This window comes from Oryzias latipes, chromosome 9 (assembly GCF_053564925.1).
Source record: "Oryzias latipes strain Hd-rR chromosome 9, Olatipes_Hd-rR_3.1".
Lineage (NCBI taxonomy): Eukaryota > Metazoa > Chordata > Actinopteri > Beloniformes > Adrianichthyidae > Oryzias > Oryzias latipes.
In genome coordinates this window covers 17,747,366-17,769,024 of record NC_136245.1, presented here as the reverse complement: position 1 = coordinate 17,769,024, position 21,659 = coordinate 17,747,366, and the positions used below count along the sequence as shown (strand labels likewise).

The 21,659-nt window shown below is 41.7% G+C and overlaps 2 protein-coding genes across 21 annotated transcripts in view; both read right to left on the bottom strand.

The window, feature by feature from the left end:
- The window catches only part of bmp1a (bone morphogenetic protein 1a), a 33,189-nt gene extending 31,956 nt beyond the window's left edge, over window positions 1-1,233 (bottom strand). The window contains exon 1 of the mRNA XM_004072482.5: window positions 835-1,233. Within this exon, the coding sequence (XP_004072530.1) occupies window positions 835-979 (145 nt within the window). The 5' untranslated portion in view covers window positions 980-1,233. The remainder of the gene's footprint in view (window positions 1-834) is intronic.
- A 3,005-nt stretch (window positions 1,234-4,238) lies between these two features.
- kansl3 (KAT8 regulatory NSL complex subunit 3) lies at window positions 4,239-20,260 on the bottom strand. Of its 20 annotated transcripts, none has more exons than XR_013658148.1 (22): window positions 20,051-20,260; window positions 19,494-19,763; window positions 19,202-19,372; window positions 19,023-19,113; window positions 18,531-18,716; window positions 18,315-18,443; window positions 18,082-18,198; window positions 17,902-18,000; window positions 17,507-17,578; window positions 17,364-17,438; window positions 17,008-17,165; window positions 16,849-16,912; window positions 16,566-16,754; window positions 10,628-10,784; window positions 10,224-10,301; window positions 9,768-9,941; window positions 8,408-8,495; window positions 8,057-8,143; window positions 7,621-7,727; window positions 7,173-7,371; window positions 6,271-6,389; window positions 4,239-4,926 (listed from the first exon to the last, which is right to left on the bottom strand). XR_013658148.1 is itself a non-coding variant. In XM_011479326.4 (22 exons), exons 2-22 carry the CDS (start codon window positions 19,700-19,702, stop codon window positions 4,921-4,923), a joined length of 2,616 nt encoding a protein of 871 aa, XP_011477628.1. In that variant the 5' UTR covers window positions 19,703-19,763; window positions 20,051-20,260; the 3' UTR covers window positions 4,239-4,920. The 20 variants fall into 20 exon arrangements, 16 of the variants coding, with proteins under 16 accessions (XP_011477628.1, XP_011477629.1, XP_078808938.1 ...); XM_011479326.4 differs by having other exon boundaries at window positions 8,057-8,184; XM_011479327.4 differs by having other exon boundaries at window positions 4,239-4,923; window positions 8,057-8,184.
- Between the last annotated feature and the right edge of the window lie 1,399 nt (window positions 20,261-21,659).

Genomic DNA, 21,659 nt, shown 5'->3' with positions numbered 1-21,659 from the left:
TCATTTCTCCACAGCTTGACCTTTGTTGTGTTTATGCATCGAGTTTTACGTCCTTAAGCTCTGATTCTGCAGAAAGATGCTGAAAGCAGACATTTGGCTGGAGGAGTAAACTACTTACTTTATTCCTGTAAAGGCTGACACACTGGAAAGGGACAGATTCCCAGCTGGTAAGCACGTTTTGGGTTTTGGAGGTCACTTTGGATGAAGCCCACTCATCGTAATCGGAATATTTTTACTGGAGGAAAAAGGCTTGTTGGTTTGGTTCAGGTGGACCCCCCCCCCCCCCCCCCCTTTTTTTTGTGATGAAACCTCAATAAAAGGCCCAAAAATGATGAACTATGCAGAACTATGAGAAGAAAATGACACATTAGTCCTCCAAAGCTTCCCCTTTCCCCTCCTCCACTTTCTTTTATTACTCCATAAGCAGAAAAGAGAAGAAGAAAAAAAACTACAATTTCCAGAAATGTGAAGAGATCCTACAATAAAGCTCTCTTTTTAAATCTCAGTAAAGTCAGTAAAATGATTCCAAACATCTGACAGGACTTTTGAACAAAAAGCTAAAACTTTTTTTTCCCATTTTCTTACAAATGCATGCTTTGTTTTTGTTTGTTTTTTTAATACATAAACTATCTATTATTATCGGCTTCCCCAAAGCAATTGTGTGCTTCAAATGTTTCCAACTCTGCACATAATGTTCTCCCACTTCTTTCCAAAACTGCATCCACTACTGTCAGCTCTCCAAACGCGTCTCCACGGTCGGTTTGCGCCGATTCGAGCTGCTGCCTCAGCAGAGCGCACCACAAAAACAATGAGGAAAGAGGAAAAACATCTCACCAGCTTTACAGGGATCCTTGTAGTCGATCGCCTCTGATGTGGCAGTGGGCTCCACATAGTAGCCTGGATCAGCTGCATCTAAGTCTATCGCCAATATCACGCCGAGACATGATAAAAGAAACAAACACCTCACCGAGAGATCCATGATTGTGGTGGGGAGAGACAGCAAAAGGCGAGGGATAAAGGTAAAGGAAGATAGAGAGGGGGGGACAGAGGGAAAGACAGAAGAGTGAGTGTGAAAGAGAAATGGTGAGAGAGAAAATGGGAGGGTGTTTTTTTTTCTTTTTTTTTTATTGAGTTGGGGAAGGAGATCGCTGGAGGGCGGGTTTTAAATGCAGCCTCTCTCCCGTGTCGGTTTGGCTCTGGGGGCAGTGATTTCTTTCCTCCAGCTGGAGCTCCGGGTTAGAGCAGAGCGCCTGAGAAACTTTGATGCTACGGCGGCTCCGCTGGGACTCCTCCAGACGGAGATGCTCGCGTTTTTCCAGCTCCCATGCCCACTCTGCAGGGGTCACTGAAAAGAGCGTGCAAAGGTCTGCAAACACTAAATAAATGTTAGTTTAAAAAAGAGTAAATAATTCTACGGAAGTTAAGCTATCATCACATTTAGCGAACAAGACGATTCAAAAAACATTTTTTCGTTCATTGGCTCCTTTAGAACAAATATTACGGTAAAACGGTTTTTTCTAAGTTTAGTGAATTATTTTGAAATTTACTAACTATAAGTGAGGCTTGTTTACAGAAAATTACCGGTAAATTTACTTGATTCGCGCGCCACCTGTCGGTGATTTTGGAGAGCTGCACCCATATTTTGTGAAAACGCTCGTTGAATCACAATATTACATTTTTATGGAAAAAAACTTGTACTTTACACTTATTTGTTTCTACATTTGTGTTTATTCCTATAGGTTATTGACTTTAAATTAAATAAACAGATTGATCCTAAAATCTTTGGTATTCTTCAATATATCTGAACTTCAACCGGGTGCTTTTGATTTTAGTCCGTTTTGTGGTTTTTGAAACTCAAAATAAAAGTTGTTTTATGCTCAACGAAAAGTTTTTTGTTTTTTTTGGCAGCTAAAGCAACGGAACTAACATAAAAATAGCTATTAAGCTAAATTACTATTGTGCTTTTGAGTGGATCCACATTTGAAAGCATTTCTATACCTACTCCAATGTTGTTCACCTTTCGGCTTATCCCCTCAGGTGTCGCCACAGTGAATCAGCTTTCAGTGATTTGCACATGTGGTTTGACAAAGATTTCTACGCTGGATGCCCTTCCTGACACAACCTTGCATTTCAGGCTGTGTACCTTCACTAATCTTTATAGGGCACTGGTGGGTTATACGATCTCCACACTGAAGCACAGGTTTTGTACAAGGCCAGATATAGGCACGGGTAAGAGGGGGCAAATGGCATTACTGCCCTCCCAAACATGATGGGCTGTAGAGCAGCCCATAAAGAGCATCCAACATAAAACGAATTGGACACATCAAATAGATCAAAGGAGAATATAGATGCATGGATAGATGATATGATGATAGGATGGTTTTCTATGCATTTTTGGGGCCTGGGGGGATTTCACACCTCAGCACACCCAGACCTTCCCCTACCTTCACCCCACAGTGGGGGTGCCTAAATCTGGGCCTGATTCTGTATAATGTGGAACGTCAGAGATAAACTGTTCCCTCAGCCTGTCAGCACTTAGGTACTGTTGGTTGTCTTTACATATTTGTGGTCAGGTTTTGCAGGACAATATTGGTAGCATCTCTCTGCATGGACAATCTTAGTGCACTGAGATATCAATATGAGATTCCGCAACCAATTATCTTTAAAGTCTGGGGGTAAATCAGAGACTTTATCTGGGGGTTTATCAAAGAATTTGAGAGTGGAGAGTATTAAATGACTGTCATCTGTTCTGACCTTTTCCCACAGTACACTTGTGGGATCAGCTTGAGTGTCCTGATCTTTCCAGAGAGAGCATCCCAACTATGGCTGACTTCCCACAGATGCTGGTTAAAGACTGACTGGGCAAAGGACCAACATGAGGATGAGGTGCCAGGCTGTTGTAGCAGGGTTCGGTTCTTCCACACAATGCTCATACATGCATCAGTTAAATTGCCCATACATCTTGTTTCTTCAAATCGAATCATCTAGTAATGAATTCATGAGTCAAAGTTGTTTGCCAGTGATAGAGAAGACTTTTCACATTTTTCCTGAACAGAAACATCCTCCACTCTGCTCGTCATTGTATGTTCCTTACAAATGTGGCACCATTTCAAAGGCAGACAAAAGTAACACTTATTGCCAAGAAACACTATTACAAGAACAAGCTAAATCATTTTATTCTTTATGACCTTAAATAAGCTTTAGATCATTAAAATTCCTCTTTTAAAAATTAACATTACTTTTTTCTGGCATTTATCAGCATTTTTAGAATTAGCATAAATCAGATATTTTACTTGATTTTGGAATTTCTTTTGCTAACTTAGCAGCTACTGTACAATTTGTCAACTTTTGAAAATTAAATTTAATTGTGCATACATTGATCACCTTACTGTTTTTTTTGTGGCTCTGTTTAACTTCTTCAGATGGTTTAACAATTTTCAAGAATTTTTGCAGAAGATTTAATTTTCTTAAATCATATTATTCAAGAAACTATGTAGGCTAGCAAATCTAGCTTTTATTAAATTACTCTTGTTTTTGTTTAAGATGTTTTGTAAAAAAGCAGAAGAATATTACAGTACATAGTTTTGGGTTATGGAAATTTACCTATTCCTTGCTTAAAAGAAATTTTTATATTTTTATCTGATGCACTTAATTTCTCCTGCATCATTTTAATAATTTCGATACTTCTTAAGAGTTTAAAGTACTAAAAAAAAACATTTTATGATTTGTAAAGAAAGTAGTCAAAACAAAATACCCTTAAAAAGTTACGGTACATTAAAAATTATCATCCAACTTTTGGGCATAAATATTTGCTAATTTAAAATTAAAATAGTACCAATATTCAGGACTTAGATGACTGATATGCATTTTTTTTCACTGAACTTTGTGCAAACCAAATACATTTTTGAGGACTCTGAAAAATTGGGTTTTGAAAACCCATGAGAGGAAATGCCAACATCTCATCTGTTGTTACCTGGTTTGCATCAGCAAAAATGCTTCTGTCTTTTACATTCAAATTCTTGCATAAAAAGGAAGATACACTTTCCTTATCTTATCTGCTCCCACTGAAGAATTTAAGACAGGAAATATGCTGGACTCTGTGGGCTGTGTTTATGCTGCCACTGTAAACAAGGCCATGCAACAGTTGTGCATGAGTAAGCTACTTTGTAAAGCCTCGTCGAAGCCTCTTAGTCTGCCGCAGGGATGGGACACACAAGAACAAGAGCAAAGCAAGCATCTGTAGGCAAATCACTTTATTTGGAAAAGGACTGAAAACTAGAAACAAAGAACACAACGTTTCATCTGTTAACTGTGCAAAGACATTTGCTAAGACAAAGAAGAAAGAGCATACCATAGAATCCACAACAGTCTATTTTATTTGGGATTACTTTACATTTTTCTTAACTTGTAAATTTTTTTCACATCAATGATGTTCAGACAGCAGGTCAGATCAGCAGGTAAGGTTAGGACAGACATTTCTTTAGGCTTTATCTTTTATTTTGCAACTCATGCATACAGCCCAGCAATGGGATGTAGCGTTCCAAATCTGTTCTAAGTGACTCTCGTTAAGTGGGTTGGTCTGCAAAAGTGTAGCATTTATTATAGGAATGATCTATTCAAAGCAAACTCCCCATTAGCACTGGAGGAGTGGATGAGGAAACAATATAAATAAGAAGAAGACAACCGGGCTGAGTACAAAGCCCGGTGGTACACCTGTGCTCAGGATTATGAATAAAGTTTGAGCAATCCTAAAACGGGTCAAGAGTGGCGTGTTAGTTCAAAAGTTCAGCAGAGTCACTGGATAGACCTCAAGGGCATCATGGACTGACTCTTCCTGATGTTTTGTCCATTCTTCAGGAAGTCCCAGCAGCATGGGATGTCTGTTGTTTCTCTCGCATGGAAACAGCGAGGCCAAGAATTTCACTGCTGCACAAAAGCACAACATGTTAATACACAAAACCTTGCGTTTTTATTTTTAACAGCATGCAAATGTATCGTTGTAATTAGTAAAGAGAACATAGAAATAGACTAACAGGGTTCTTATCAAGGAAATCATTTACCAATATAGCTTCAAATTAAAAATGATTCCTATTTTATCGCCAAAAAAAAACCAACTTCTTCACTATCTTCATCAGTTTTTTTAGCATTGTAGCGCTAAAATTGTGTCAGGCTAAAAACAATTGCATGATAATCTACAAGAGGTCATAGAAACTGGATTAAGATTGTGTTTTGTCTTGTAACCAGCTTTGAACTTCAATGTCGGAACTATAAATTAGTTTAAAAAAACAAATAAGAAATAAGATTTCTCATGTGAAAAAATAATGCCTTCTTACATGAGTTGGAGCTGAGTTTTAATAAAGCAACTGAATACTCGAAACTGAATATTTCGAACTGAATGTTCGAAAATATGTTCTGTATTCTCTTAAGTGTTTGAAATTTATACCATTTAATTCGCGTGTTGCAGTGGTTTTCAATAACCAGAGATAAAATACATTTTTTTTAAGTTTAAGATTGGCAATTTAACTTATGATGGGCACAGATAAATATTCAGAACTTTTTTGGAACCTACCATTGTTAGGTTTTGTCTCAAACTTGGGATCATTGTCCTGTTGGAAGGTTTGATGCCAAAGTTTCAGTTCTACACATTCCTTGAATTTCGCGATACAGTCATTGAATGAATCCAATCTTGTCCTCCAAGATTTTTTTTTAGACCAGGTTGGTAGTTTAGCTGTGCAGTTGTAGCTAATTTTGCAACAACTGTTGAGTCTTTCACTGTAGTTTGTGGTTTCCCGCCTCCTCAGGAAGCAGTATTCCTGACGTTTTCACTGTTCCTTTAAATTTATGTCTGTACACTTTGCTGCTAACTGCAAAGCATTTTTGAATCTTTTAAAAATTCCATTTAACAGTTTAAAAAAGGAAAATATACATTCTAAAAATTTGTTTAATAAATCCGAAACCAGCACTCTAGTAGAGGAGTTTAATCAGAAGTACACTTGCTGTGATTGCCACATTTGAAAACTGTAAAATAAATACATATTACTTTGACAAATATTAAAAATGTATTTATTGTTAATGACGTGGCAACAAAAACCAAAAACATAACCCAACTTATTTACAATCTGGACTGAATTCTTCTGACTGCAACTGTATTTAGACACTTGATAGAGGGGTTAAAATAAAAGTCAGGACAAATTATACTGGGGCCAAACCGCTGTGGATAAGAATGTAGAATAAAAAAGCGTAAGTGTTCTCGTGTCCTGCATGACACACCTTGGGCTCAGCTGCTTGAGCTGCAGTCACAGTTTCCCCAGCTTGGCTGAGAGATCCTGCCCTATTTGGCTGTGCTCCTCGAAGGGTCACGGTTATAGAGGTCGGCACTTTTTGCCCTCCTAACAACACACAAACAAAGAGGCTCAACAAGATCAAGACTGCCATGCTGGCTCTCAATAGCATTTGGTCATGCCACAAAGTCTTTCGGTCAAATAGAGGCATTCATCGAATACTTTGATAGAATAGGTTAAGAGCAGAGTGTTGAACAGTGGAGGCTAAAAATGACAATGCACACAAAACAAAGCAAAGGAACAATGAAAGCATGAGTTTGATTCCAGTCTTTATTGTAAGAACAGAAAGAGAACTTGGATAATGCCTTTGTGTCAGTGTTATTGGATTTCCAACATGACCCTCCAGGAAGCCAGGATTCATCTCCATGGGGATTAATAGCTCATGAACTGCGTGTTACTTGATGAAGCGGCAAACAAAACAAACATGTGATGGCATTACAACAAATGGTTGTGGCGTTTCAAGCAGATTAGATGAAATCTACCTGAATGTTGGCCAACTTTTAAATAATGACACTTAAAAACAATTTTTCATGATGAAACACTTTTTAGCAACAAGCCTGGATGAGATGAAACCTCGACGTTGTGGCTTTGAAATGTTACAAATGTCACTGTTTTTGCTGGAGATCTGACACCGTGCAGCTGCACACCCGACCCTCTGCTCACGTAGTTCACGTAAACTCTGTCCTCATGTCCAAAAGGCTGTCCTCTATGGTCCGCTTATGCAGCACTCTTTTTCATGGCCTAAAGGCGTCCTGAACCATTTCCAAAACAAAGGCTAATGAACCCTGAGCTTTCAAAGAGGTCGTCGTGTTTTGGCAGCTCGACACATACCGCTGGTCTGACTGGTGATGTGCGCCAAGCCAGGCAAGCTGCTTGCCAGTTTGGCCAAGCCACCATTGGTGAGCAGCTGATGGATGGCTGTCGTTTTAGCGGCTCCCCCTGTGGTGGTCACGGGTACTGCACGCAGCAGAGTGCTGCCGCTGGCACTGACGGAGCTCAGAACCGGACCCTGGCTTTTGCTACAAACTGCCTGCAATAAAAGAAGAATGACAAGTTGAAGAACTCCTTGAACATGCATCTAATCAAAGCAGCATGTGCTGCAGTTATCTTAACCCTGGAGAACCCACAAGGTCCAATTTGGCCCCGTTTTTTTTATTTTTCAACTTCTTTTAGCAGAGAATGAGTGAAATACAATTTGGATTTGAAAGTAGGAGAAGGTGATTTAAAAGTTCCAAAAATATGCCATTATGGCCTTTAAACTTGCAAACATTAAGTGTACCTGAGTGCTGCTTGAGTCTGATGCTGTGGAGGGCAGGCTAGAACTTTTGGTGACTATCTCCTGAAGACTGAAACTTAGACCTTGTAGAAGACTGCTGGCGGAAGGTGCTAGAGAAAAAAAAAATCATAAAATAAAAGTCAAGCAACAACTCAGTAGAGCTTACATTTGATTAAAATGAATTCCCAGAAATGTTGACACACACACACACCACAAACACACAATAGGACAGCTGAGTTATAAGGGTAATGTTTGAATCAATCATGGGAAGCGATGGTGCAAGAGGTGATCAATGATTTGCTTAGTGAATGAGAAATGCTGTTCTCATCCCATATATCTACACGTCACTAATCAATACAGCTTTGTATGTTGAAGCTGCTCAGATTATTTGCACAGCAGAGCACAAATGAGCGTGCAAAGCAGGACAAAACAGAGGTACCTTGGGCAGCAGTTGGAGCTTGCACCTGGACGGGTGTGGAAGACCCTGACATCATGCAAGGCTGCACACTGTTGAATGAACTGGAGCCTGGGGACAGGGCACCAGACACCTCTGAGAGGCTACCAGACCTGCAGTGACACACAACCACCAGTCTATACAGGAGCCACCCCCAGCAAGTGCCGTCTGGACATCACTTAGCTCCCTAACTTGGAAGTACCACTGTCATCAATCCCTCTGCACCGCACACATTTCTCTTCAACTGAGTGGGAGTGAAGGTGAGTGTAGGTCTGTATTGGGTTTGGAGTGTTCCACACTAAAGGTGCCACCGTTCGCCGGTGCCGAGAAACATACCGCTGGCCTGTCAAAAGTCCAGACAGCTCCTTTGCACCAGCAACAGTCTGTCCCACTGCCACAGTTAAAGGCTTCCCCGAGACACCCGCTGGAAAACATGCAAAAAAAAAAAAAAAAAAGAAATTGTGTTATTACCTTTGCAGTTACAACAAATCAGAAACCACATCACAATCCTCCATCATCCCCAACTACCCTAAAAAAAAAAACAAATATCTACCAACTGCTGATTCAGTCAATTTAGGGGGAAAAAAGCTATAAATATTTGCAGTTACTCTAATCATTCTAACAAAAACAGACAAATTTTGATTTGCTCAAAAAAACAAACACTTTGAGTATGTTTAAACTAGAGACATCGCCCAAAACAAGAACCCCAATCTGTTTTCATTCCTGATGGAGATTTTAGAGAGAGATATTCTGGGATAGGTGTTTAGGTTCACTTTGTCAGGAAAAACAAAAGCTAAACTATTAAAGCCCAGAGGACAAAAAGTACACGAACACACAATCTTTCCATCTTATCTCATTGATTTTCAGAAAAGATTTTGGTGAATAGGCCATGTCCGGGTTATTTTTTTCAAACACAACATCTGTAGCCAGATTTTTAGGCTTTACAAGATTTCCACAAATAAACCAGTAACTTAAAAAAAATGAACATGTTCTCACACCAGCAAAGTAAAGAAAAATCTAATCTAAATCATTTTGCTTTGCAGCAATAACACAAGTATCGAACGCATGCGATAATAAATAATCACTAAAGAGTTATGAAAAAAATAATTCTGTAAAGTTATTTAACAAAAAATTAAAGGCTGAAGGTTCATTTTAACACTGAAATGCGGATAAAGGTGTGTTTTAATGAATTACTGATGGTAATATATGCACATATTTTCAAAGATACCTGAATGTGGCTGACAACAGAATAACAAGGGAAAAATGCTAGTTTCATTTCATGCTGAGACCCCATGTGCACATCTCTGCATTATAATTAAATAAAATGTGACTGGAATTTCCATTTACCTGCCAAGAAAAACAAGATGAACTGAGCTCAAGATGTCAGAATAAAATCAGGTAAAATGAATTTTAACCCTCATTGTAAAAAATGTTCTAGTTGCCAGGGAAAAAGTTCTTGTGAATCTGAAGGGCCGTGCATTCAGTTACCATAAGACTGTTAAAATTATGTCTGACGCAACCCAATGTTAAATGGAATAGAATAAGCTTTATTGATCTCACAAAGGGGAAAATGGACAGTTTTTGAATCTTGTAAAGAAGGAATCCTCATTACAAAAAAAGAAACATCTGCATGGCATTGATAACAGATTAGCTAACAGTCCATATTGGTTATTGTATAAGCTAGAAGTGACTCTACCTTCAGCAGGGTTGCTGTTGCCTCCTGCTGAGTCACTTTGGGAAACAATGGTGACCTTAATCTTCGCTCTCTTGGACGCTTTGCTCAGTGTGGGGCTGGGCGTCTGTCTCCTCTTTCCATGTGTCCGCAGGTCGTCTCGGTCCAAGCTCTCCATCTGATCACTGGTTACAGGCACTGCACCACAAGAATAACATATGAAGACAAAGAAAGAAGCCCTGAAGTCATGGGAGGCTACCCTCATCTGGTCCTAATAATCTCCTAACATAATGAACCAAGCTTTGCATTTTGTTCAATTTAACAGTTTTTTTTAATGTGATCCAAAAAATGTAACAATTGATGTTGTCAAGACAAGTCATTTCACATTATGCTTTTACATTGAACTAAATGGATGGAAACAGAAGCGAGAAAAAAAGAGACAAAGTCAAACAGAAGGAAGGAAGAGGGATAGATACTTACCAAAAATACAAGGAGGGGTGCCCGGAGGAAGATTTTTCCTCACAAGCATGTTTTGTTTCATAAAAGCAGCAAACTGAGCTGGAATGAATTGTAACAAAAAGCCAGAAAGGAAAGTTGTAGAAGAGGAGACAAGAGGATGAAAGGAAAGTATTTCAGTCACCCTCCATCTCACCCTAACATATGTCGAGACGTGATTCTTGAAAATCAAAAGAACAATCACAGCACCCCCCCTATGCTCTGCTAGCAGCATTTGGGTGACATACCACTGAGTTTGAAACAAACGAGTCTTTTTAACAAGTTTACAGAGAAAAGAGGTCAATGTCAGCTGCTGACACACACACAGGTACCAGGAGTCACTGCACAGGTGGAGCTGAATGTGAATGCGGACGAAGATGCAGACTCACCTTGAGCCTGCTTGTGAGAGAGTACTGTGCCCGAGCGCTGCATGTGGGTCTTCAGGAGCTGTGTGGCTGTGATCAGACTGGACTTCTGTGCTGGAGACAATCCAGAACTCTTGGGTTTGGGACTTGACGTGGGGCTGCTGCAGACACTAGACAGATCCTGAAGACAAAAACCTCTAATGAGTTTACATTTACTGCCAATTGACTCTTTACTGCTGCACCAGGATCTGCTGGTTCGTCAAAATAATTGGCAAGAATGAGTAAATAATTGTGCTCAAACACGCATGAAAAATAACTTTTTTTAAAAGAGGCAAAAACATAAGGGAGTTCCTCCCACCTTTAAAGAATCATTCCTTTTTTTATCTAGCAAGACGTGAGAAATGGATTTTTTTTAATTGTATGAATTATAGTCCAGCCAATATCACCAACATTAGCAGATTGGTCAGCAATGCTGTAATGTTCTAGAGAAGAGCTTTTTAAAGAAGTAAGAGGTACACGAGGAACAGAGTTCTTCAATGTTTGTCAGAACGACATATTTTTCCATACCATTATACAAATAAATGATTTAAATATCACCCAATGTGAGTCCCTTCAGAATTCTCTCATTTAACAACCTGCAGAATCAGTGTCTGACAAATACCTTTTGCCCCATTGTAAAAACTGTCTGCTATTACTTCAGGATTGTAACTCAGCTACAAGCTGGATTTGCTTAAGTGAATATTTGCATCTTTCAACTTAACTACAAAAGCTCCTAAATTGGAACTTGTAAAACCTTGTACTAAAAGTCTTGTGATATGTTAGAACACATGACTTCCTTCAAAGAGGTTTACTGTGGGAAACCAATTTAAGAACCCGAGCCTTCCCCTATTTATTTCAACTAAATTTAACATTGTTTTTTTTTTTATTATAATCTTGACACAAACTTGTTGGAATGTGGACTTATTTTCTGTAGTTCTCAGTTTTATTAGAAACTAAACATAAACTTTTGCCTTTAGCTGCAGCAATAAGACAGAATGAGAGCATTATAGGAATAAAAACCAAACACAGCCATCATAAAATTAGTCTTTATGCGGATGACATATTACTGTTTTTAAGGAATTTACATTCTGTAAATGAAACAGCAATGATCATAAATGAATTCTCCTCCATATCAGACTATTCCATTAATTGGAATAAGTCTGTTTTATTACCACTTAACAGGAATATGGAACAAAGACTCACAATTCCAGTTAAAACAGGAAATGTCAAATATCTGGGTATCTACTTTTCCCCCAAACTATCAGAACTGGTGCAGCTAAACCACACCTCATTACTGAAAAGCATACAGGACGATCTAACACGCTGGACCAACCTGCCTCTGTCCCTTATGGGCAAGGTAGCCACGGTTAAAATGAAAATCTTACCCAAAGTTAATTATCTCTTCTCAATGATTCCCACACAACCGCCATTAAAATGGTTCAAAACATTAGACTCATCCATATCAAGCTTTCTATGGAACAACAAACCTGCAAGAATTAGTCTAAAAACTTTAAAATCTGCAAAAAGCTGTGGAGGATTAGAACTACCTAATTTCCACAAATACTTTCTTGCAAATAGATTACAATATATCTTAAAATGGTTAAAAAATAATCCAGAAACCAACTCATGGTTAGACTTGGAACAGGTGTTATGTGGAAAGATCAACCTGTCACAGCTACCATTTATTAGCCATACAGTTAAAAAACAGGATTGTTTCAAAAGCATTAATATAAATGCCACCTTAACAGCCTGGTGGGAATTTCTCAAAATATCAAAATCATCAATTCAACCGTGCAAAATGACACCCATCTGGAACAACCCGGACATCCTTATTAACAAAAAAATGATTCACTTCCCAGCTTGGCAAGCAGGGGGCATAAAACAACTAGAGCACGTAATTATTGATAGAAGATTCATAACCCCCCAGGAACTTCAAGACAAACATGGAATAAATAACTTCTTGGAATATCAGCAACTTAAATCAAGTATTACTAAAAAGTATAAAATTAAAGACGACGATTTAAAGCTACCAGATGTAGTTACCACTCTGATTAATTTTTCAATGAATAGAACTCTCTCCAAAATATACAAACTTTTATGTAATTTAGATAACAATATTGCCCTTCCAACAAAAAAATGGGATGCAGATTTGAGCATCAGCACAGATGAAAGCTTCTGGTCAGAACTTTGTCTAAACACCTTTAAACTGACAAAAAGTCCAAATCTGCAGCTAATCCATCTCAAAACTCTTCACAGAATTTACTACACTGGACAGAGGATGTTCAAGATGGGTCTCAGTAACTCAGACATTTGCGAGCACTGTGATAATAATCTACCCGACAGCTACATGCACGCACTGTGGTTCTGCACTCCTGTCAGGGCTCTCTGGCAGCAGGTATGTGCCGATTTATCAGTCTGGCTTAAGGTTTCAATCACTGCCTCACCGTCACTTTGTGTGCTTGGTGACATGAGTGCCATCGATATAGAAGAAGGATTAGCATCTATCATTTTCATAACTCTTTGTATTGCCAAAAAAACTATTTTAATAAATTGGAAAAACAAGAAAAATATAAACATAAGTCAACACAGAAATCTGCTGTTTGATCATATCAGCTTGGAAAAAATGTCAGCCCAAAGCTCAAGTAACTTTGAAAGAATTCAGTCTCTCTGGTCTCCTGTGGTTGACTCCATGACTTAGGGGGTGGAGGGCTTGGTCGTCGCTGCTCCTTGCCCTTCTGCCGTGGTTTGGGGTGGGGGTCGGGGCTTCCGGTGCCTGGCGGGGGCGGTGGGGGGCTCCGTTGGTCGGGGGGTCGGGTCCGGTGCCTGGGTGGGGCGGGCTGGGGCGCTGCGTGGTCCTCTGGGCTTGGGTGTGGGGGTGCGTGGTGGGGGGGTGGGGTGGTGGTCTGGCTTGGCTTGGGGGGGTGGTCCCTTTGCCTGTGCTGGGGGGGGTTGGCGGGGGGCCCTGCTCGGGTGGGGGGGGCCCAGCGGCGCCGGATGGGCTGCCCATCTGCACCTGGGGCTGGGATCGGCCCTTCCCTGGCTCTGGGACGGGACGGGACAACCCTCTCGGGGCCCCCGGTCGCTCTGGGTGTCACCCGCTTCGGCTGCGGGGTCTGGGGTGGGGTGGGGTGGGGGGCTTGTCGGCCCTGTCCTGTGGGGGGGCGTTCTGGGGGGGAGGGGGGGCCCATTATTAGTACGGGTCGGGGGGGCTAGCGGGTCGGGGTCTCCGCTGAGGCAATCAGTGGTTGCCTCGGCCGGTTGGCCTCCTCGGTCCCGTCGAGGCCTGACCAGAGCTCTTCTAGGGCCGGCGTCTGGGGGTGGGGGCCTGGGCTTGCTCCGGGGGGGGGCGACGCTTTCTGGCTCCTCTCTCTCTGTGTGGGGTGGGTGGTGCCGGGCCTGGGGTGTCGGCGCCTCCGGGGGTGGGCCCCTGGGCTGGGTGGCCCTGGCCCCTTTGCTGGGGGTGGGCTGGGGGACGGCTGTTTGACCACCGGGGGACAGTCTACCAGCTGTCCCCAACTTACCCCCTTCCTTATATAACCTCATATTAGGGTGAGGGGGTGGGGGGTTTAGCCTGCGATGCGCCTTGGGGGGGGGCTACTTGGGAGTGGCCCCCCTCCTATGGTTGCCGTATGGAGTGGGCCCCCCCTCTTTCGGTTTTATTTGCACCTTAGACACGTAGGGTCCTTGGTAGGGGGGGTGCTTGGACATCACTGCCAGCAAGCAGCAGATGTCCTCCTGGCACCCTACCCGCCAATTTTAACCGCACCTTAGACATTTAGGGCCCCTTGGTGTGGAGGGTGAGGGGACATCACTGTGAGTAATCAGGAGATGTCCCCTTAGTGCCCTACTCGCCAATTTTAACTGCACCCCCCTTAGTACACACACCCCTCCCCCTTCAATATATACATTCAAACATAAACACACACACATGCACACAAACACCCTCTCAAACACCCATACACGCACACACATTTTACAAGGAAGGTGGGACCTGGGTCCATCTGTCCCCTACCCCGTCCCTGGTGGGGGGTGCGGGCCCCTTGGCGATGGCGGCCGTGTCCCTTGGGTGCCGGCTCCCTGGGCCCGGCGGTGCTCTCTCCGCACGGTGGGGGGGTTCATATTACACCTGAGCCGGGGGTGTTCGTGTCCCTGGGGGGTGGGTCCTGGTCCTTGCCCCTGGGCGCTGGGCCCCGCCAAACTTCCAACATGGCCGAGCCTGGTCGGGCCATATTTATAACATCCCTTATGGGCCGCCCTTTTTTCCCCGGGGTTCCCCCCTCCTGGGCGGGGGCGGCGGGCCCCTGCCTTGCTCCTACCTGGACCAACCGTGGGCCGGGTGGGTGGCTGCCTGGAGTGCGGAGCGGGTCTCCCTTGGGGGGTCCTGGCTCGTACCTGGGGTCGGGGCGGGGGGATGCCCGGAACTCCTGGGTGGTGGTGGGGTGCTCGTCTGGGGCTGTGGGCGTCCCTCTCCGGTGGGGCCCTGCGTTGGGCTCTTCCGGCGCGGCGGGGGGCTGCTTTCCTGGCTGGGCTGGGGCGGCGCTCTCTTTCCCCCTGCGCCTCCCTGCTCTCTGGCTCTGGGGGCCTCGCGGCGGTCCTGCTGGCCCTGGCCTGGGTGGCGGTCTTGGTCGCCCGGGGGGCGGTTGTTCCCTGCCTGTTCCCGTGTGGCGCTGGGGGAATTCCGGCTGCCGCTGCTGCTGCGGCGGGGGTATGGGTGTGGGGGTGGCTGGGCGCTCCTCCTCCTTCTTTTCACATTCCACCATCCATTTTAGAAGAACATAAACACTCACCTGAGCACAGGTGTTAGCTCACCTTTGCACTAATAGTTTGCATGATTGAATGAATGAAAGATTTCACACTAGTTGGTTTAAAGGCATAAGTATGCGTTCGTGAACACTATCTGTTTTGTGTGCATGTTGACATGTGGACATTTCTGCGGCTAGCAGGTGTGTTGATAATATTTGAGTGTGTGTGAACAGGCCCCGCCCTTTTTGTACTACATGTGAACCGTACCGTAACGATAAACAACCAGTAAACCTGCCTGCTCTATGCTGCTTCATGGTCTTACCCCCCTTCCCCTCCTATTATCACCCTCCTACCCCCCCCTCTCTCTAACGTCCCTCTCTCTTGTTCCCCTCTTTCCTTTTCCGTCCGGTCCAACACCAAAGATTTTCAAACATGATTGAAATTAATAAAGTTTGGCCTCAATTACAAAAGGGGTTTATTCAGACATACCTTTGGTTTGTCTGAAGATGAATAACCCCTCTTGTTAGAATAAAATATGTCCAACACAAGAGGCCCTCAGCTCTCATCTGTTTGCCTAGCTGTTGGACAGGACAAGTTAAAAAAAAAAAAAAAAAACAAAAAAAAAAACATAAACTTTTGGCTTTATAAAGGCATCACCTAATAAAATGACACCTTTCAGCATATCTATTCAGGGATCGCCACAGCCAATCAGCTTTCACCGATTCGCACAAGTGATTTGGCAGAAATTCTTTCGCCAAATGCCTATCCTGACCCAACCGTGTATTTATCCGGGCTGGGGACCGGCACAGGACGACCCAGACTTGTGGCCCCCTTGTGGCCACAAAGTTGGGGGCCACAAGGGAGTAGCGTGAAGGACCTTGCCTAAGGATTCACACTGGATGAAGCTCATTGCACTTCCTTTTTTTTTTTTTTACTTTCAGTAAGCCAAAGGTGAAAGGTAGTTGGTATAAATTTCAATAGCAACTAAAAACACAGCCTTAGAGAAAAACATGTTTAATATTTAGTAACCCTACAGGGAATTTTACTGCATTGAGTCTGAAAGTTATGCAGTGAAATCACATTAGCATGCTTTTATGTGAAACATCAGCAATTTTCTCTATATTTCTGGATACATTGCTCATCAAATTGTTCAGTGGGATAGAAATGAAGATTTTCTAACCTCAGAACCCGAAGGGGAAATGGGAACTCGAAGCGCCGGGGAGGAAGGTCGGCCTCTCTCCATGTCAAAAGGCAGCTCCCGCCTGGGCCGCTTCTTCTTCTCTGTATCCAAGTCCCTCATCTCTCCTGTTCCATGTCCATGACCTTCTGACCGGGTAAGAACACCGGAGAGGAAGTCGGCTATCTCATCCTGAAAACACAGGAGAAAAGTTTACATTACCGTGTTCAAAACTTACAACAGAAGATAAAAAGAGTTTAGCAAAACACCAGACAGCTATAATAACCTGAATGCAGCGGTCCACTATGGTTTGTGTAAGACCTTCAGACTTCATTTTTGCTGAATTGATTCTGTAAAGAGATGCATAAATATTAAAAACAAGACTGGCCTAAAAGCATCTAATATGATGCCATACTTCACATTATCATGAAAGACATCCACCAACCTGAGGTTGTCATCTGCTCCTCCCACCACCACCATGCTGTTGTCTGCCCTCAGCTTCTCTCTAAACTCCTCCATGCTTTCTGCGTTACACTGCAGAGCATGCTGCCCGATCACAAACAACACAGGAGTCTTCATGTCCAGCAGTGGGTCGTCCACATCCTGCAGTCCAGTGACAGCACATCAATAGAGACCAAACAAAACTGCAAGCTGAATACCAGCTTATTTTACAGACTAAAGGCAAAAGCATCTTTTAGAGAAATGCTATTGACATACAGCTCAACCTTTTTTCCAAGAAAGAAGAAAAAAAAAACAGCAGAAGAGGAACAAAAACCCTAAACCAAATGAGGAAAGTCTTACCCCTCTAAGTCCATTGACTGTTATCAGTGGAAATCCCAGACAAACCACAGCAGTCAGATATTCCATCAGAGAAACCTGAAATGCAACAGCAGCAAATTAAAGAATGTACTGAATTCAGATTTTAAATAACTTCCAAGTCTTACATGACAAGCAATGAGAGCGCCGGCGTTCCAGCCAACCAGCACGATGGGCTTGTGGGGGAAGTGACTGTGAACCTGTTGGCAAAAGTAGCAGCACATGAATAAAGCTGCCGAAGGCAGACATCAATTTTTATTAAAAGATACGTTTGTATTGCAAATACAATCCATATGGTACTTTCATTTTAACTTCACTAATATTTTTGGTTGGAAAAACTTGAATGTTTCTTATTATATAAACTTAATGTCTTTAAGATAAATCCTGTTTTTGATGAATTGCTAAGAAAGCAACCAAACATAGAAAAAAAAATACAGTAAGATTTTTTTCCACATGCCTATTAAAAACAAAAAAGCTGCACTCAAATTGATTAATTTTACAATCAATCATAAAGATCCCCTACCTCCATGACCTTTGCCCTTACAGTCCCAAGCATGTGCTCCAAACACTGAGTGATGCTAATACTGGCTCCACTGTTTACGTGAGTGTGCACTGGGATCACCTGCAACACAATCATTTGTTGTTGTTTTAGCAATTGACACCAATAATCCGAATATCACAAAGACTTCAATGTGTTTCAGACCTTTCCCAAGCAGGAGAGCTGGGACTGCCAGAACCTCATCCGCCGTGTTGTGGCAAGAGCCGGATTGGATGGGGTTGACGGGGCAATAAGGATGAGAGGAGATCCTGGAAGCTTACTCTGAAACAATCAAAAACAGACAGGGATACAGATTGTGCAATCAGAATTTGCTGAGGTAAACACAAAAGTCATACAATGCTATTGTCACACCAGGAACTGAGGTCTGAGGCTTTTACCGGTTTGTTTTGAGAGAGAACCCCGACAGCCGGATCCCATGGACGTTTCAGTAGCAGCGACAGAGCCTCTGCACTTGGAGCTCCAGTTTTTGCAGTCGGAAGTAACATTCTGTCTATCAACGATGGCAGCTTTGCATGTGTAGAAAAAAATGTATTATTAAGATGGAAATCCATCAAAAAAAAAACTTTTTTTTTGTCCAGTCACTAAGATCATACCTTGGTTTTGAGAGTCTGCAACACATCAAGGTAGGCAGCGAGCATCGGCAAGCTTAAAGATTCGATCAGAGTGGTGTGTAACCACTGTGTCAGTTTGGTGTCCCAGTTCATACTGGCGAGTGCTTGTCGAACTTTCCTGGCACACTTGTCCACAGCAATCCTTCTTAAAATGGGTTCATTGGAAGCCTAAAGGGAAAAGGGCAATACAAGTAACAAGTAATCAATTTCATTCAAAATAAATATTTTTGCAGAAATTCTCTCTTTTAATTTAATCTCACTGACTACAGAGAAAAAAAACCTATTCTCAATTTAGGTAATTTTTTAAAATCTAAAACAGGAGAAAAGCATATATTACTTTGCTGTCTAATCGTTGACTAAGTTTACAATAAATATAAACAATACACCAGCTTTTAGATTTTTTACCTCTATGTATAAAAAAGAATCATTAAGAAAAACAAATCAAAGAAAAGAGACTTTCATCAAATACATTACATCTTCATTGGCGAGACGTGCTAATCTCTCAGCTTGTAGAGCTTTCAGGACTTTATTAAACAATTTGTTTTGTGCCACCGACCATCCTGTCCTGAAATACCACAAAACATAAAGTCAAATTGAAATCACTGCAACTGATGTTCATGGTGTTGGTTTTATGTGAGTTTATTATCTTTTACTTGTTTATATGTTCCTCCCAGTCATCTGGGGGTGGGGGGCTCTCAGCAACTGTTCGAGCAAACAGAACATGTCGCTCGCACTCCTTCATCACACCAAGAGCTTTATGGTTATCATACAAAGGAACTGGGGAGGGTGTGACCGTCTCCACATCTATCAGGGAATCAGAGTCTCTGCAAAACAGAAAACATGGTATAGATGTAAAACATAAAAATAGTTGAGCAAAAAAATCCATTTGTCCTACCCAGCTGATAAAAAAAAAAAAGTCTTATTTCATTAAGCATTCAAACTCACAATGATGGCTCAGGCTGGCGACGGGGGGCAACAAAAAGCGTCCGTGTGGGGCGTGCGCTGCTGGCATCTGGGTGAGCATTCCACGGTTTGGCATAGCTGTGGTCTAGAAACACCAAATCCAGCTCTCTCTCATGAGCCGACAGCTGGAAAAGCAAGGATGTACTCATCTTGTGAGCTGATGTCTGCAACTCTTTGTCCACACGATGCATCCTCTTCCTGGGCCCTGAAGGGCCCAAGGAAAAAAAACAACAACCCTGCAGTCAGAGAAAACTGACGGGAAAAAGAAAATTTTGTTTTACTTCATACACAGAGATCTGTTATATTTACCATCTAGAAAACTTACATTCAACAAAAGTAACTTCAAATTAGGTATCAAACAGTTGTGATCACACACATTAATGCATGAAAGTTACTTATTTGTAGCTTTCGTGAAGTCAAAATCTAAAGTTAAAGAGTAAAGGCGTATTCGGCGCGGTAAGCAAAACTAGAATGCTAACATTAGCACAACTAGCTCTGACAGCCAGGCAATGACGTTATCGCCTTTTCCCCCAGATTACCTGTTCCTTTGACTATTCCATGCTGACCATTGGAGTCTGAATTTATTTTTTAATCGAAAAAAATAAATAAAAAAATAATGGAAACGGGGAATTTGTTAATAAACGAGAGTAAGCTATCACCACAATGTTACAAGCGTCAAGCCCTCACTTCCTCCTGTTGTGTGGTTTGTTGCCAAGTTTATCTCCTTATCCTTCTCTTTGGAGAGGACAAAAGAAACATCATGGCATGGCTGTATTTCAACGAAACTGGCAACCCAGCAAGTAAGGCGCGTCAGTGTGAGACTCGCAAAATACGAACTGGATCTTCGGATTTTTGATTACCAGTACGTTGAAATTAGGATTCATAATTAATAGGAGCATGTCCAATTTGAATTATGTGTAAAGTTTTTACATTTAGTATTTTTGTGTATGTCACGCAGTGTACAAGCACTAAATCAATCACGGACCCCACTGTCAAAGTACCAACTTGCTGCTTCAAAGTTTTTCAACGTCAGAATCAAATGAAGGCTTTCTGTGAAATAAAAAGAGAAAAGTGAGATTTCTGTAAAAAGGCAAGGCCCCTATCAATACAGGGATCGTTTCATATCCACAGACAAACATTTCAAGAAGACATTCCTGTCATTGTAGGGGCCTAGGTCTACTGAAGTCAAATGTTAGTTGTTGGTTAAAAAGGTTATCAACATCAATAGAAATTTGTTCAGACTTGAAGTGATGGAAAACACTAAATAGATAAAGTAGTCTGCTTTGGGTATTATGTTAGCTCCGTAAAACCTATGAAATTTCTCAAAACATGATGTCCATTCTTCTCTTTTTATATTGAGCAGCTACATTATTGACTTTTGTGATTCCTGTGCACAACACTTTTAAAAATCCAAGGTATATTAGGCTTTTTCCCCCACAGTTAAATCCACCATTTTCTTCACCGTCTTGTTTGTGTTCAAGTGACAGTAGATGATGCACCACATCACAGGGCAGTAAAATAACAACAGTCAATGGTTTTTGCAGCCGTACGAACAATGTTAACAGAACAAACTGCTTTACAACTTTAAAAATATGCAGTTTGTTTGTGTTTAAAACAATTTAGTGTTTATTCAGCCAGTCTTGAATCTTTCAATCTGCCAAGAAGACACATGATAAGCAGAACAGCTTAGCTGTTTTTACACAGCCATAACAGGATGCTCACCGTTGCTCCTTTTTTTTTTTTCCAAATGTGTGTTTTAAAAAGTTAAATGGACACCCTTTCTTTTAAAAAACTGTTATTTTGTTATATTGATATTGTTCCTCTTTGGAAGTAAAAAAAAATCACTTATCAATACCAAAAACCGCATGAGAAACTTTGACGACACTTCTGTTTTCTTTATTTTCTTGACAAGCCACTGAATAAACAAAACACATCCCGTCATGGGAGATACAACTGCCACCGTGAAAATAAAGTTTAAAATGTATAATTTTTGGGGAAAAACAGCTGTTGCAACATTGTGTTGAAACAAACAAGAATACCACTTCTGCTGGTTCAGAAAATGAAGTAAAAATCCTTTTGGTTGGTCTTTGACCTTTTTGTGTGAGTTTTAAAAGTGGGATGGGGGACATTCACTATCTTTTTTAATGA

Excerpts from the sequence above, each read along its gene's own strand:
- kansl3 (XM_011479325.4), bottom strand. The coding sequence starts at position 19,702 with ATGCATCGTGTGGACAAAGAGTTGCAGACATCAGCTCACAAGATGAGT. Across the intron at positions 17,166-17,363 it reads CAGTCAATGGACTTAGAGGG|GATGTGGACGACCCACTGCT; the intron begins GTAAGACTTTCC and ends ACTGGACTGCAG. Across the intron at positions 7,728-8,056 it reads AGCTCCAACTGCTGCCCAAG|CACCTTCCGCCAGCAGTCTT; the intron begins GTACCTCTGTTT and ends TTTTTTCTCTAG.